Here is a 17,762-nt window from a genome sequence, read left to right as displayed (position 1 = left end):
TAAAGCGAGTTAAACCTATTTTATGTATGAATGAATTGAAGTCCGTTAAAACCTCAGAAAATCCTTATCAATATGTTGTCATGGCAACCATTCCTGACGACCAAGTCTCCGGGAAACGCTCGGCCAATGGCGGCCTTTTTTCCCCAACGTTAAAGCGACACGTCCATATTCTGCAAAAACATCCACCCGTATGACTGAGACACTCTGAAGCATCTATTCCAGATCAGCGAGACCGATCGGTGTAACTGAGGGGGAACTAGTGAAAACACCAGAGGCTTCTGGGTGTTTCTCAGTTCTCTCCCGACGAGCAGCTGACGCTGAATCACAGCTCTCTTGGAGAAGCCCAAAGGCATCTTGAAATAGACTTTCTTTTCTAAAGAGGAGGAGGAGGAGGAGAGGAGCGAGTGTGTTTGAGTCATTGCTATTCCAGCCTCCGTCGCACAAGCATGGCTGTGCAGAAGACGGCTATCCCTCCGTCGCAGGGACCCCTCGCCTCCCGGAGCGTCGACAACCAGAGGAAGAATGCCTTGGAAAAAACAAGAGGTGAGTCCATTATTTCTTCTTAATTTCCAGGACAGAATTCTGTCGTCACTGGGTTTCTGGTCACTTGGACGACATCAACATGAGGATTCACGTCGGCCACAAAACCTCAAGGCCCCCGTTTTCACTTGAGTGTTCCAGTCCAGGACCATGTGAGCGAGTGTGATGATCATGTGATGCAGCGTTAAATTCTCTTCGCTCACAGACCCCCGACTCAAGACCGTCACACGGGCGAGGAACACGAGCGCCGCCGTCGCAGCAGCCGGTCCAAGAGTCAACCCAGGTCAGATCCACCTTCATGTCGTCTTTTATATGAAGCAGATGTTTCTGACTTCCTCGTCCACTGTCTGACCCGAGATGCCTTCACGGTGAGATGCCTTCACGGTGAGATGCCTTCACGGTCGCCTCCTCTGGCGTCCCCCGGGTCGATGGCCTCGTTTACAAAGTATAGTTTAGAATGTTCATCTGAAGAATGAAGTGACGTCAAAGTCAATACGTTTTTCGGGAAAAAACGGGTTAAATACGATGAAAATACTTTAGATAAATTAGAGGATAATATAGATGGATGGATGGATGAAATGATAGATGGATGGATGGAAAGAAGGATAGATGGATGGATGGAAGGATAGATAGATAGATGGATGGAAGGATAGATAGATGGAAGGATGGATAGATGGATGGATGGATAGATGGATGGATGGATGGATGGATGGATGGATGGATGGATGGATGGATGGATGGATGGATGGATGGATGGATGGATGGATGGATGGATGGATGGATGGATGGATGGATGGATGGATGGATGGATGGATGGATGGATGGATGGATGGATGGATAGGTGGATGGATGTATAGAAGGATAGATGGATGGATGGAAGGATAGATAGATGGATGGAAGGATGGATGGATGGATGGATGGATGGATGGATGGATGGATGGATGGATGGATGGATGGATGGATGGATGGATGGATGGATGGATGGATGGATGGATGGATGGATGGATGGACGGATGGATGGATGGATGGATGGATGGGTGGATGGGTGGAAGGATAGATAGATAGATAGATGGATGGATGGATGGATGGATGGATGGATAGGTGGATGCATGGATAGAAGGATAGATGGATGGATGGATGGATGGATGGATGGATGGATGGATGGATGGATGGATGGATGGATGGATGGATGGATGGATGGATGGATGGATGGATGGATGGATGGATGGATGGATGGATGGATGGATGGATGGAAGGATGGATGGATGGATGGATGGATGGATGGAAGGATAGATGGATGGATGGATGGATGGATGGATGGATGGATGGATGGATGGATGGATGGATGGATGGATGGATGGATGCATAAATTACATTAATATAAAAGATGATTAAGTACATTTTTTCTATTCATTTATTTGATTTATATTCAAGACACTTTGATGAAAATGACTTAAATGTTAATATAGGCTACACACACACACACACAGTATTTTTTTTTTTTAAACATTTTTGACTAGTAGTGTGCCTTGTGATTTTCTTTTCAAATAAAAAGGTGTACCTTGGCTCAAAAAAACCACTGCTCTAGAGCGCCACGATGGAACATCTTGTCTCATCCCTTCTAACATGGATTGTTGACTATGGTTTCAGGGACCAACGGCAACAACACAGACGAGCGTCTGAGGGCGGCGAAGGAGCGGCGGGAGGAGAACCAGAAGTTAGCCGGTGAGATGAGAACACTATGTTCGCCCTCGTCCTCGACCTGGATTTCTATTTTCCCTCGTCGACCTCATTTCTTTCGTCTCCGTTCCTGAAGCCTCGAGGAAGCAGGACAGGTTGGAGCGCGAGCGGCGAGCGAAACACTTCCATCAGCAGCAGCTGCAGGAGCGACAGAAGAAACTCCTGGAGCAGCGGGAGAAGGAGGAGAGGAGGAGGACTGCTGTGGAGGAGAAACGCAAGCAGAAGTTGCAGGAGGAGAAGGTATGAATGTACCTCACTGGATGGATGGATGGATGGATGGATGGATGGATGGATGGATGGATGGATGGATGGATGGATGGATGGATGGATGGATGGATGGATGGATGGATGGATGGATGGATGGATGGATGGATGGATGGATGGATGGATGGATGGATGGATGGATGGATGGATGGATGGATGGATGGATGGATTGATGGATAGATGGATGGAAGGATGGATGGATGGATGGATGGAAGGATGGATGGATGGATGGATGGATGGATGGATGGATGGATGGATGGATGGATGGATGGATGGATGGATGGATGGATGGATGGATGGATGGATGGATGGATGGATGGATGGATAAATAGACTTTATTGATCCCCATGGATCTACTATGGATGTGTATCGGTGCCAATGAAGTATACAATGGTTGAATTAAAAATTGCAAATGTTAAAACGTACTTCTTTTTTTTCAATGTTTTTTAGCTTTTTTTTTTTGTTGAATTATTGGATTGAATATTTTCTATATTGAAAGTTTGAATTGGTTTTATTATTAAATGAAAAAAATGTGTTTTTCAGGAGCGTAACGAGTCGACGGTTCGCCGGACGCAGGAGAAGAGCCAGAAAGCTGTGACCCAAAGTCTGAACCCTCGAGGACGGAAGCCGACCAAGAACGGTAGAGACCAAAACCAACGCTGCTTCTGCTTTTTTTGTTTGTTTGTTTCTTAACATCTTAACCTTCACGCTCCGTGCGTCATGTTCAAATGAACTAAATCTCCGCATGAATTCTCCTGCACTTTCCAAACCCCTCGTCCAGCGGCGCGAGCTCCTCCTCTGACGCCGTGGGAGAAGAACCTGGTCAACCGTCTGGTCACTCCCACGTGCTCCTACCTGGCCCGGAGCAAGAGCGCCGGGTACCAGTCAGACGACGAAGGTACTGGGAAACAAACACGGTGTCGCTACGATTTCGGTCCCCCTTACAATATCGTCCCCCCCACTTCCTACGTGATGACGTAACTCGCTGTATACGCTAACGTCTCTTTAAAATATATTTTTTATGGGTTAAAGAAACGTCAACAGAACGTTTACATGTGACACCAACAGGAAGTGCCCGCGCTATATGTGACACCAACAGGAAGTGCCCTCGCTATATGTGACACCAACAGGAAGTGCCCGCGCTACATATGACACCAATAGGAAGTGCCCGCGCTACATGTGACACCAACAGGAAGTGCCCGCGCTACATGTGACACCAACAGGAAGTGCCCGCGCTACATGTGACACCAACAGGAAGTGCCCGCTCTATATGTGACACCAACAGGAAGTGCCCGCGCTACATGTGACACCAACAGGAAGTGCCCGCGCTATATGTGACACCAACAGGAAGTGCCCGCGCTACATTTGACACCAACAGGAAGTGCCCGCGCTACATGAAACACCAACAGGAAGTGCCCGCGCTACATGTGACACCAACAGGAAGTGCCCGCGCTACATGTGACACCAACAGGAAGTGCCCGCGCTACATGTGACACCAACAGGAAGTGCCCGCGCTACATGTGACACCAACAGGAAGTGCCCGCGCTATATGTGACACTAACAGGAAGTGCCCGCGCTACATGTGACACCAACAGGAAGTGCCCGCGCTATATGTGACACCAACAGGAAGTGCCCGCGCTACATGTGACACCAACATGAAGTGCCCGCGCTACATGTGACACCAACAGGAAGTGCCCGCGCTACATGTGACACCAACAGGAAGTGCCCGCGCTACATGTGACACCAACAGGAAGTGCCCGCGCTACATGTGACACCAACAGGAAGTGCCCGCGCTACATGTGACACCAACAGGAAGTGCCCGCGCTATATGTGACACCAACAGGAAGTGCCCTCGCTATATGTGACACCAACAGGAAGTGCCCGCGCTACATATGACACCAATAGGAAGTGCCCGCGCTACATGTGACACCAACAGGAAGTGCCCGCGCTACATGTGACACCAACAGGAAGTGCCCGCGCTACATGTGACACCAACAGGAAGTGCCCGCGCTACATGTGACACCAACAGGAAGTGCCCGCGCTACATGTGACACCAACAGGAAGTGTCCGCGCTACATGTGACACCAACAGGAAGTGCCTGCGCTATATGTGACACCAACAGGAAGTGCCCGCGCTACATGTGACACCAACAGGAAGTGCCCGCGCTACATATGACACCAATAAGAAGTGCCCGCGCTACATGTGACACCAACAGGAAGTGCCCGCGCTACATGTGACACCAACAGGAAGTGCCCGCGCTACATGTGACACCAACAGGAAGTGCCCGCGCTATATGTGACACCAACAGGAAGTGCCAGCGCTACATGTGACACCAACAGGAAGTGCCCACGCTATATGTGACACCAACAGGAAGTGCCCGCGCTACATTTGACACCAACAGGAAGTGCCCGCGCTACATGAGACACCAACAGGAAGTGCCCGCGCTACATGTGACACCAACAGGAAGTGCCCGCGCTACATGTGACACCAACAGGAAGTGCCCGCGCTACATGTGACACCAACAGGAAGTGCCCGCGCTACATGTGACACCAACAGGAAGTGCCCGCGCTACATGTGACACCAACAGGAAGTGCCCGCGCTATATGTGACACCAACAGGAAGTGCCCGCGCTTCATGTGACACCAACAGGAAGTGCCCGCGCTACATGTGACACCAATAGGAAGTGCCCGCGCTACATGTGACACCAACAGGAAGTGTCCGCGCTACATGTGACACCAACAGGAAGTGCCCGCGCTACATGTGACACCAACAGGAAGTGCCCGCGCTACATGTGACACCAACAGGAAGTGCCCGCGCTATATGTGACACCAACAGGAAGTGCCCGCGCTACATTTGACACCAACAGGAAGTGCCCGCGCTACATGAGACACCAACAGGAAGTGCCCGCGCTACATGTGACACCAACAGGAAGTGTCCGCGCTATATGTGACACCAACAGGAAGTGCCCGTGCTACATGTGACACCAACAGGAAGTGCCCGCGCTATATGTGACACCAACAGGAAGTGCCCGCGCTACATGTGACACCAACAGGAAGTGCCCGCGCTACATGAGACACCAACAGGAAGTGCCCGCGCTACATGTGACACCAAAAGGAAGTGCCCGCGCTGCATGTGACACCAACAGGAAGTGCCCGCGCTATATGTGACACCAACAGGAAGTGCCCGCGCTACATGTGACACCAACAGGAAGTGCCCGCGCTATATGTGACACCAACAGGAAGTGCCCGCGCTACATGTGACACCAACAGGAAGTGCCCGCGCTACATGTGACACCAATAGGAAGTGCCTGCGCTACATGTGACACCAACAGGAAGTGCCCGCGCTACATGTGACACCAACAGGAAGTGCCCGCGCTACATATGACACCAACAGGAAGTGCCCGCGCTACATGTGACACCAACAGGAAGTGCCCGCGCTACATGTGACACCAACAGGAAGTGCCCGCGCTACATGTGACACCAACAGGAAGTCCCCGCGCTACATGTGACACCAACAGGAAGTGCCCGCGCTACATGTGACACCAACAGGAAGTGCCCGCGCTACATGTGACACCAACAGGAAGTGCCCGCGCTACATGTGACACCAACAGGAAGTGCCCGCGCTATATGTGACACCAACAGGAAGTGCCCGCGCTACATGTGACACCAACAGGAAGTGCCCGCGCTATATGTGACACCAACAGGAAGTGCCCGCGCTACATGTGACACCAACATGAAGTGCCCGCGCTACATGTGACACCAACAGGAAGTGCCCGCGCTACATGTGACACCAACAGGAAGTGCCCGCGCTATATGTGACACCAACAGGAAGTGCCCGCGCTACATGTGACACCAACAGGAAGTGCCCGCGCTACATGTGACACCAACAGGAAGTGCCCGCGCTACATGTGACACCAACAGGAAGTGCCCGCGCTATATGTGACACCAACAGGAAGTGCCCGCGCTACATGTGACACCAACAGGAAGTGCCCGCGCTACATGTGACACCAACAGGAAGTGCCCGCGCTACATGTGACACCAACAGGAAGTGTCCGCGCTATATGTGACACCAACAGGAAGTGCCCGTGCTACATGTGACACCAACAGGAAGTGCCCGCGCTATATGTGACACCAACAGGAAGTGCCCGCGCTACATGTGACACCAACAGGAAGTGCCCGCGCTACATGAGACACCAACAGGAAGTGCCCGCGCTACATGTGACACCAAAAGGAAGTGCCCGCGCTGCATGTGACACCAACAGGAAGTGCCCGCGCTATATGTGACACCAACAGGAAGTGCCCGCGCTACATGTGACACCAACAGGAAGTGCCCGCGCTATATGTGACACCAACAGGAAGTGCCCGCGCTACATGTGACACCAACAGGAAGTGCCCGCGCTACATGTGACACCAATAGGAAGTGCCTGCGCTACATGTGACACCAACAGGAAGTGCCCGCGCTACATGTGACACCAACAGGAAGTGCCCGCGCTACATGTGACACCAACAGGAAGTGCCCGCGCTACATGTGACACCAACAGGAAGTGCCCGCGCTACATGTGACACCAACAGGAAGTGCCCGCGCTACATGTGACACCAACAGGAAGTCCCCGCGCTACATGTGACACCAACAGGAAGTGCCCGCGCTACATGTGACACCAACAGGAAGTGCCCGCGCTACATGTGACACCAACAGGAAGTGCCCGCGCTACATGTGACACCAACAGGAAGTGCCCGCGCTATATGTGACACCAACAGGAAGTGCCCGCGCTACATGTGACACCAACAGGAAGTGCCCGCGCTATATGTGACACCAACAGGAAGTGCCCGCGCTACATGTGACACCAACATGAAGTGCCCGCGCTACATGTGACACCAACAGGAAGTGCCCGCGCTACATGTGACACCAACAGGAAGTGCCCGCGCTATATGTGACACCAACAGGAAGTGCCCGCGCTACATGTGACACCAACAGGAAGTGCCCGCGCTACATGTGACACCAACAGGAAGTGCCCGCGCTACATGTGACACCAACAGGAAGTGCCCGCGCTATATGTGACACCAACAGGAAGTGCCCGCGCTACATGTGACACCAACAGGAAGTGCCCGCGCTACATGTGACACCAACAGGAAGTGCCCGCGCTACATGTGACGAAGCCGCTGATTGGCTGAAGCTGTTTTACTAATAATAACGCAAAACTGTACATTGAAATACAAACATTCGAGTTCCGAAATAATTCTAATATTTAAAAAAATAAAAAATATTTTTAAGAGACGTTCGCATATGCAGCGAGTGACGTCATAACGTAGGAAGTGGGGCGGACCGATATTGTAGGGGGGACGATATTGTAGCTACACCGGCACCGATGTGGAGGATTTGCTTATTAACAAAAGCCTTTTTTTTGTCTTTGTTTTGACCCTTCATTTCACGTTGACATCTAACACGCTGTCGCTCAGTTGTTCATATTTGTCGTCGTGCAGTTTCATTTTCCTCCACCGCCACCGCCAGCCCCGCCCCGCAGAAACCCAAGAGACCGTCTCCGAGTCCCAGGAGGAGCGTCGCCGTCGCTCAGGTGACCCCGAGGATACTTTACTTTCTGATCAAAACCCGCTTCAACCAGTGGTTTTTTTACCTCAGTTTTTATCCAACCTGCAAAAAAGTTACAGTACTTGCATAACAATAACATGACAGGTACAACGTTTTAGTTTGGAATATTTGAATCGATGTCACGAAAAAGAAAGCAAATCAATATATATATTTTTGTTTGTACAATTTAAAGTAAATACAAACTCGTCTTTTTAAATTTGTTGATGTTGTTTTACGACTACTATTCCTACTTAGCAGTTTAGTTTCACATCTTGATTCCAAAGAATTATTGAATTTAAGATGTATATTTTTAATGTATTACAACTTCAATATAGACTTTCTTTTATTGGCGTTGCACAGAAAACACTGCAGGGAAACTGGCTACGCAATCTCGTTGCTTGGCAACCGTTAAAAAATCACAGCAGTGTGAATGTACGTATCTGTAAAAAGTATAAATATAAATATTAGTAAGTTAAAAACAGTGCAATATAGTATAAACAAAATAAATAATGAATAATGTTTAAAATATTGCATATAATAATTAATGTATATAAAGGTGTGAATATAAACAAGTAAAAAATACTGCTAATATGTTATAAATCGAATAAATACATAATATTTTAAATATTGCATATAATAATTAATGTATATAAAGGTATAAATATAAACAAGTAAAAAATACTGCTAATATGTTATAAATAGAATAAATACATAATATTTTAAATATTGAATATAATAATTAATGTATATAAAGGTATAAATATAAACAAGTAAAAAATACTGCCAATATGTTATAAAAATAATAAATACATCATATTTTAAATAGTGCATATAATAATTAATGTATATAAAGGTATAAATATAAACAAGTAAAAAATACTGCTAATATGTAATAAATAGAATAAATACATCATATTTTAAATATTGCATATAATAATTAATGTATATAAAGGTATAAATATAAACAAGTTAAAAAATACTGCTAATATGTTATAAATAGACTAAATAAATAATATTTTAAATATTGCATATAATAATTAATGTATATAAAGGTATAAATATAAACAAGTTAAAAAATACTGCTAATATGTTATAAATAGAATAAATACATCATATTTTAAATATTGCATATATTAATTAATGTATATAAAGGTGTAAATATAAACAAGTAAAAAATACTGCTAATATGTTATAAATAGAATAAATACATAATATTTTAAATATTGCATATAATAATTAATGTATATTAAGGTATAAATATAAACAAGTTAAAAAATACTGCTAATATGTTATGAATAGAATAAATACATCATATTTTAAATATTGCATATAATAATTAATGTATATAAAGGTATAAATATAAACAAGTTAAAAAATACTGCTAATATGTTATAAATAGAATAAATACATCATATTTTAAATATTGCATATAATAATTAATGTATATAAAGGTATGAATATAAACAAGTAAAAAATACTGCTAATATGTTATAAATAGAATAAATACATAATATTTTAAATATTGCATATAATAATTAATATATATAAAGGTATAAATATAAACAAGTTAAAAAATACTGCTAATATGTTATAAATTGAATAAATACATCATATTTTAAATATTGCATATAATAATTAATGTATATTAAGGTATAAATATAAACAAGTTTAAAAAATACTGATATGTTATAAATAGAATAAATACATAATATTTTAAATATTGCATATATTGCATATAATAATTAATGTATATAAAGGTATGAATATAAACAAGTAAAAAATACTGCTAATATGTAATAAATAGAATAAATACATCATATTTTAAATATTGCATATAATAATTAATGTATATAAAGGTATGAATATAAACAAGTAAAAAATACTGCTAATATGTAATAAATAGAATAAATACATCATATTTTAAATATTGCATATAATAATTAATGTATATTAAGGTATGAATATAAACAAGTTAAAAATACTGCTAATATGTTATGAATAGAATAAATACATCATATTTTAAATAGTGCATATAATAATTAATGTATATAAAGGTATAAATATAAACAAGTTAAAAAATACTGCTAATATGTTATAAATAGAATAAATACATCATATTTTAAATAGTGCATATAATAATTAATGTATATTAAGGTATAAATATAAACAAGTTAAAAAATACTGCTAATATGTTATAAATAGAATAAATACATCATATTTTAAATATTGCATATAATAATTAATGTATATAAAGGTATAAATATAAACAAGTTAAAAAATACTGCTAATATGTTATAAATAGAATAAATACATCATATTTTAAATATTGCATATATTGCATATAATAATTAATGTATATAAAGGTATGAATATAAACAAGTAAAAAATACTGCTAATATGTAATAAATAGAATAAATACATCATATTTTAAATATTGCATATAATAATTAATGTATATAAAGGTATGAATATAAACAAGTAAAAAATACTGCTAATATGTTATAAATAGAATAAATACATAATATTTTAAATATTGCATATAATAATTCATGTATATAAAGGTATAAATATAAACAAGTTAAAAATACTGATAATATGTTATAAATAGAATAAATACATAATATTTTAAATATTGCATATAATAATTAATGTATATAAAGGTGTAAATATAAACAAGTAAAAAATACTGCTAATATGTTATAAATAGAATAAATACATAACATTTAAAATATTGCATATAATAATTAATGTATGTAAAGGTATAAATATAAACAAGTTAAAAATACTGCTAATATGTTATAAATAGAATAAATACATAATATTTTAAATATTGCATATAATAATTAATGTATATAAAGGAATAAATATAAACAAGTTAAAAATACTGCTAATATGTTATAAATAGAATAAATACATAATATTTTAAATATTGCATATAATAATTAATGTATATAAAGGTATAAATATAAACAAGTTAAAAATACTGCTAATATGTTATAAATAAAATAAATACATAATATTTTAAATAGTGCATAACACAGTCATATTTCGCAGTTTAATTCTGTGTAATTTCTTTCCAAACCTAGAAGCAGGAAGTCGTCAAGACGAGCCCGCGATCGCCCGCCAACAACAGACCGACCAGGAACGTCCAGACCAGAACCACGTCTCCGTCGCCGGACCGGTGGGTCATCTTTTGACGGAAAGTCAAAATAAACAGAAATGCTGAGTCGGCGAAAATCGCCGTTTTTGACCCCGCAGGACGCCCCGGAGGTCGGTCAGCAGACAGTCGCCTCCGCTTCAGCCGGAGCTCCCGTCGGTCCCGGAAGAAGACGCCGCCATTTGTATTCCGGCCCTCGCTCCGGGGAACTCCAGGCCCGTCAGGACGGGGAGTCTGCGAGCGCAGGAGTCTTCGAGATCCGAGCCCAGGAGGTCGGAGGTCATCGGCCGAGCGGCGGGAGATGGAAGTGAGTTAACGAAATAAAACGGTTTCGATTAACGAGAGATTTGGCCAAAAAACTAAAATGATCAGGATGGACTCAAAGGTCAGACGAGGTCAGAGAAGAAGTGACTCGTAAAACAAGGGGGAAAAAATAGTGATCAATGCGTGATAATGGAAAAAAACAAAAGTAAATCTACAAACTAAAATAAGATATAACATATAAAAATGTAATTTTTATAACTTTCTAACTTTTTAATGTTCATTGAAAAAAATCGACTCAAAACTGAGAGTTTTAATTGAGTGTCCCTTATGTATGAAAATATATGTTGTGCCTTATAACTCGCCTGCAGTTCATACAAAACTCTGCAGCCAGAATTCTGAGCCGCTCTAGTAGAAGAACTCACATTTCTCCTTCAAACTCTTCACTGGCTGCCAGTTTCTTTCAGGATCCATGTGGTTTTTTGGTTGGTGAATTGTGGTTCTTACTTTCAGATCTATTTATGGTCAGACCATCCATCAGTAGATTCTGATCCAGACTTACACCCCAGCTTGGGCTCTGAGGTCTGTGGATCAGAATCTACTGATGGTTCCTGAACACGCTTCAGGACCAGAGGAGAGAAATCCTTCCAGACTGTTGCTCCTAAGCTTTGGAACGATCTTCCTCTCCCTCTGTGTTTAGTGTTTTGTGGTAGTTCTAAATAAGTTATTTACTACTGGAAAACAAGAAGAGTTTAAATAAAAGAGATGCAGAAGTTTCAAGAAGACCAGAAAGAGGTGTAACGCTGTCTTATAGATGTACGTTCCGGCAACTGCTCAAAGTCTTTGACTCCGAAGGAAGGCGTTATCCGACCGTAAAGAGGGAGCACAGCAGAACTGAAACAGGAAGTAACCACACACAAACAGGAAACGGAATAATGTTCAGTATTTCTTAGCAGTGGCGAAAACTCTAATGGGAATCCGTGAGATCCTCAGAGTAGAACAGCAGGAAACCAGTCGTGGCCGTTCGGTCGTCTTGTCGACTTGTGACTGATTTCATTTCTTCGTTCTGAAGCTCCTCAGACGAGACCTGCTCCACGACCCCAGGCCCCCGAGGTCAAACCTCCAGCTAGATCGGTGCAGAAAGAGGAGGCCTCGCGGCTCCTGGCGGAGAAGAGGAAGCAGGCGCGTCTCCTGAGGGAGCAGGAGGAGCAGGAGCGCCTGGAGCGAGAGGAGGCGGAGCGGTGAGTGGAGAGTCGTGGCCGAGATACGCCAGCTGAGAGTCATAACTCCCGATTTTCGAAGGCGACACCAAGAGGAGGTTCAGCGCCGACTGGCCGAGGAGCGAGCTCTGGAGCAGGCCGAGGCTCAGCGTCTGGTGGAGGAGAAGAGGAGGAGGGAGGAGGAGGAGCAACGACGAGCCGAGGAGGAGAGAGCTCAGGCCATGAGGGAAGCTGCTCTCCTGCAGAAGCAGGTATGTTCAGGAGGATCAGCAGGAATCTGACAATTACAATGTAGGAACTACATGATACATGTGATACTGAAGGATATACAGTATGTGTAGTATATGTTGAGTCCTTGACTCTGGTGTTGTGATAGTGTAGTAACAAGTATATATGTGTAGTATTGTCCAGTACTTGACTCTGGTGTTGTGATAGTGTAGTAACAAGTATATATGTGTAGTATTGTCCAGTACTTGACTCTGGTGTTGTGATAGTGTAGTAACAAGTATATATGTGTAGTATTGTCCAGTACTTGACTCTGGTGTTGTGATAGTGTAGTAACAAGTATATATTTTTAGTATTGTCCAGTACTTGACTCTGGTGTTGTGATAGTGTAGTAACAAGGATATATGTGTAGTATTGTCGAGTACTTGACTCTGGTGTTATGATAGCATAGTAACAAGTATATATATGTAGTATTGTCCAGTACTTGACTCTGGTGTTGTGACAGTGTAGTAACAAGGATATATGTGTAGTATTGTCGAGTACTTGACTCTGGTGTTGTGATAGTGTAGTAACAAGGATATATGTGTAGTTTTGTCGAGTACTTGACTCTGGTGTTGTGATAGCATAGTAACAAGTATATATATGTAGTATTGTCCAGTACTTGACTCTGGTGTTGTGATAGTGTAGTAACAAGTATATGTATTTTTAGTATTGTCCGGTACTGGACTCTGGTGTTGTGATAGTGTAGTAACAAGGATATATGTGTAGTATTGTCGAGTACTTGACTCTGGTGTTATGATAGCATAGTAACAAGTATATATATGTAGTATTGTCCAGTACTTGACTCTGGTGTTGTGATAGTGTAGTAACAAGGATATATGTGTAGTATTGTCGAGTACTTGACTCTGGTGTTGTGATAGCGTAGTAACAAGTATATATGTGTAGTACTGTCCAGTACTTGACTTTGGTGTTGTAGTATTTACAGACTACATGACTCTTGACAAAGTCGTAACTGCTTTAATTTGTTTTCAAACCATAATATTGCCAAACATCAGCTTTAAAAGCTGCTGGACTCACTGTATCCTCTCGTCCTCAGTCATCGCTGGGATCTCGTTTTACCTTTAGCTGCAGAGGATGTAACGACTGCTGCCATCTAGAGGCTTAATTTCTTGGATTAGTTTACTTTGAATCTTTGCGTTACAACAGTTTTGACGCAATCTATCGAAATATTAACCATAAAAGGTACTATTGTCGAGTACTTATACACCAACCTTCCTCCCTCTGGTGGTGGTCCTGAAGAGAGAAGAAGAACTTCTCCGGGAAAAGGCCAGAGAAGAGAAGCTTAAGCAGGAACGAGCCGTTCTCGCTGAGAGAGAAGACGCCGAGCGACAAGTGCGGAGGAAGGTGAGTCGTTCATCGACCTTCTCCGACCCAACAGAGGTTCTGATCCTCGCTCACACACGTCTTCTGTTCCAGCGTCTGGAGGAGATCATGCGGAGGACCAGGAGGTCCGACTCACCAGACACGGTTAGGACTTCCAACCCTCCGGGGGGTCTTGTGACGTGAGCTCGCGACGGATCGGTTTTTTGAACTCGTGTTCCTCCTCCTCCTTCGCTCAGAAGCCGGCGCCGGCCAGAGCCTTGCCCTGCGACCCGCGACCCAAGGAGAACACGGTGCCGGTTCAGGACCTCAACGACGACGTTCCGGTTCCGGTCGTGGCCTTCAAGGAGCGCCGGTCTCTCCGGACTCTGACGGGCCTGGAGGATATCCAGTCGCACCAACGAGCAGGTGAGGAAACCAACTTTACAATCTATTATTTTGTGATGATTATGATTGACGGACTGTAGTATTATCAGTTTCGTTAGTAGATAAATACAAAAAAAACTACTCGTACTCATAAAAGGGTCTCAGACATTACGTATCGATCGAAGATACAATGATTCATCAATCGATTATCAAACTCAACTTGAACTCCATGCACTCGACTTGAAAACTGTGTCTGGAATCAAAATTGGTTATTTAGTTTTTGACCGAACGTTCTTTTCATTGCTAGTACTAGCCCAAAGCATGTAATCAAGCTAGTTTTAGCACTTTAACATGCAATCAAGCTAGCATTAGTGCATTAGCATGCTAGCATTTGCTAGTATTAGTGCATTAGAATTCAATCAAGCTGTTATTAGCTGATTAGCACACAATCAAGCTAGTATTAGTGCATTAGCATGCTAGCATTTGCTAGTATTAGTGCATTAGAATGCAATCAAGCTGTTATTAGCTGATTGGCATACAATCAAGCTTGTATTAGTGCATTGGCATGCTAGGGTCCGTAGTATTAGCTGATTAGCATGCAATCCAGCTTGTATTAGCGCATTAGCATGCTAGCATTTGCTAGTATTAGTGCATTAGCATGTAATCCAGCTAGTATTAGCGCATTAGCATGCAATCAAACTGGTATAAGCTGATTAGCATACAATCGAGCTTGTATTAGTGCATTGGTTTGCTAGTATTAGTTGATTAGCATCCAATCAAGCTAGTATTAGCGCTTTTACATACAAGCAAGCTAGTATTAGCTGCTTAGAATGCAATCAAGCCAGTATAAGCGCACTAGCATGCTAGCATTTGCTAGTATTGGTGCATTAGCATGCAATCAAGCTGGTATAAGCTGATTAGCATGCAATCAAGCCAGTATTAGCGCATTGGAATGCTACTATTTGCTAGTATTAGTGTAATAGCATACAATCAAGCTTGTATTAGTGCATTGGCTTGCTAGGATTAGCTGATTAGCATGCAATCCAGCTAGTATTAGTGCATTAGCATGCAATCAAGCTAGTATTAGCTGATTGGCATGCACTCAGGCTAATATTAGAGCATATAATAATAATATTAGCATGCTTGCTTTTGTTAGTGTTAGAGCATTAGCATGCTTGCATTTGGTTGTGTTAGCGCATTAGCATGCTAGCATTTGCTAACGATTACTCAATCGTTGTATCTTGGCTCGTTTATTGACACCTGCGACCCCCTTGTGACCCCTGTAAAAGGTTTAAAACTTTTTCTTGTAGCCGATCTGATGTTAAACCTTTTCTTTCCTTCTTTTCTCTCTGTGTTCGCAGAAGTGATCTCGTAGGAGCCGCGAACACATGTACAAACACATGTACAAACACATGTATGAACAAATGTACAAACACATGTACAAACACATTCCTAACCTCCCTTTAATAATCGTTACAATCACTCGTTCTAGCAGCTGCTCGCGTGTCGTTCCCCAAAGTATCGAAGATGAATATTTGCACTAACGCCTCGATTGCACAGTCGCTTTGTTCGATGATCCACTTGTTTTATGAGTCGCTTTGTTCGATGATCCACTTGTTTTATGAGTCGCTTTAACGATTTCTTGATTGAGTTTATTATCCTTTGTTTGTATTCAACGGTTAAAGAGATGAAACGATGAATAAAGATCCGTGTTTGTCCTTCAACTGTTTGTCTTTCCACGGCTGCACAAAGAAAAGTTGTTTGTTATTGTCAAGTTTCTCACGCTCTTGTCTGAACGTTTCTTAATGGTTTGAAATGAGGTTTTAACCCTTGTGTTTTATCAGGGTCAAGATGACCCGGAGGCCTAAAAACAAATCTGATTGTGGTATCCCTTTTGTTATATCAGGGTCAAGATGACCCGGAGGCCTAAAAACAAATTTGATTCTGGGATTCCATGTGTATTATCAGGGTAAAGGTGACCCGGAGGCCTGAAAACAAATGTGTTTGTGGTAACCCTTATTTTATATCAGGGTCAAGATGACCCAGGGGCCTGAAAACAAATGTGATTCTGGTATCCTTTGTGTCATATCAGGGTCAAGATGACCCAGGGGCATGAAAACAAATTTGATTCTGGTATCCCTTGTGTTATATCAGGGTCAAGATGACCCATGGGCCTGAAAACAAATTAGATTCTGGTTCTATCAGGGTCAAGATGACCCAGGGGCCTGAAAACAAATGTGATTGTGGTATCCCTTGTGTTATATCAGGGTCAAGATGACCCGGAGGCCTGAAAACAAATGTGATTGTGGTATCCCTTCTGTTATATCGGGGTCAAGATGACCCATGGGCCTGAAAACAAATGTGATTCTGGTATCCGTTGTGTTGTATCAGCGTCAAGATGACCCGGAGGCCTGAAAACAAATGTGTCTCTGGTATCCCTTGTGTTGTATCGGGTCAAGATGACCCAGAGGGCTGAAAACAAATGTGATTCTGGTATCCCTTGTGTTATATCAGCGTCAAGATTACCCGGAGTCCTGAAAACAAATGTGTTTGGGGTATCCCTTTTGTTATATCGGGTTCAAGATGACCCAGGGGCCTGAAAACAAATGTGATTCTGGTATCCCTTGTGTTATATCGGGGTCAAGATGTGTGTCAAGGTATTTATGGAAGCCAAGGTCATTCACCTTCACCCATGGACGACAACACGAGGGATACCGCCAACACATTTGTTTTCAGGCCTCTGGGTCATCTTGACCCTGAGATTACACAAGTCATTAAAAAAAGTAATTTTAACCACGATCCACATGTATGAAGCAGCTCTTGTTCTTAGAACCATGTGGGCTGAATCGGGCCCCGAGCGTCGAAGCTTTAGAACTCGGGTTTGACTCATGATATAGTCGTTACATGGTTTCGCTTCATGACTGTGAAAAATAAATAAAACTAAAGGTCACATAATGTAGAGACAAGTCAATGAAACCATAGATAAATGTATATATTGGAAAGTTGAAACCGTGTGTGTTGCC

At 42.7% G+C, this 17,762-nt stretch overlaps 1 protein-coding gene across 1 annotated transcript; it reads left to right on the top strand.

Moving 5' to 3' along the window:
- The first annotated feature begins 189 nt into the window (after positions 1 to 189).
- On the top strand, positions 190 to 16,457 carry map7a (microtubule-associated protein 7a). The gene is made up of 15 exons (XM_087779937.1): positions 190 to 543; positions 746 to 823; positions 2,191 to 2,265; positions 2,357 to 2,520; positions 3,088 to 3,184; positions 3,326 to 3,442; positions 8,001 to 8,116; positions 11,217 to 11,311; positions 11,389 to 11,594; positions 12,621 to 12,789; positions 12,851 to 13,019; positions 14,293 to 14,397; positions 14,470 to 14,520; positions 14,613 to 14,781; positions 16,101 to 16,457. Exons 1-15 carry the CDS (start codon positions 447 to 449, stop codon positions 16,112 to 16,114), a joined length of 1,722 nt encoding a protein of 573 aa, XP_087636063.1. The 5' UTR covers positions 190 to 446; the 3' UTR covers positions 16,115 to 16,457.
- Positions 16,458 to 17,762: the final 1,305 nt, after the last annotated feature.

The sequence above is a fragment of the Callionymus lyra genome, chromosome 18 (genome assembly GCF_982586985.1).
Source record: "Callionymus lyra chromosome 18, fCalLyr1.hap1.1, whole genome shotgun sequence".
Taxonomy (NCBI): Eukaryota; Metazoa; Chordata; class Actinopteri; order Syngnathiformes; family Callionymidae; genus Callionymus; species Callionymus lyra.
Note: the sequence above shows the minus strand (reverse complement) of the source record. Positions and strands in the feature narration are given on the sequence as shown.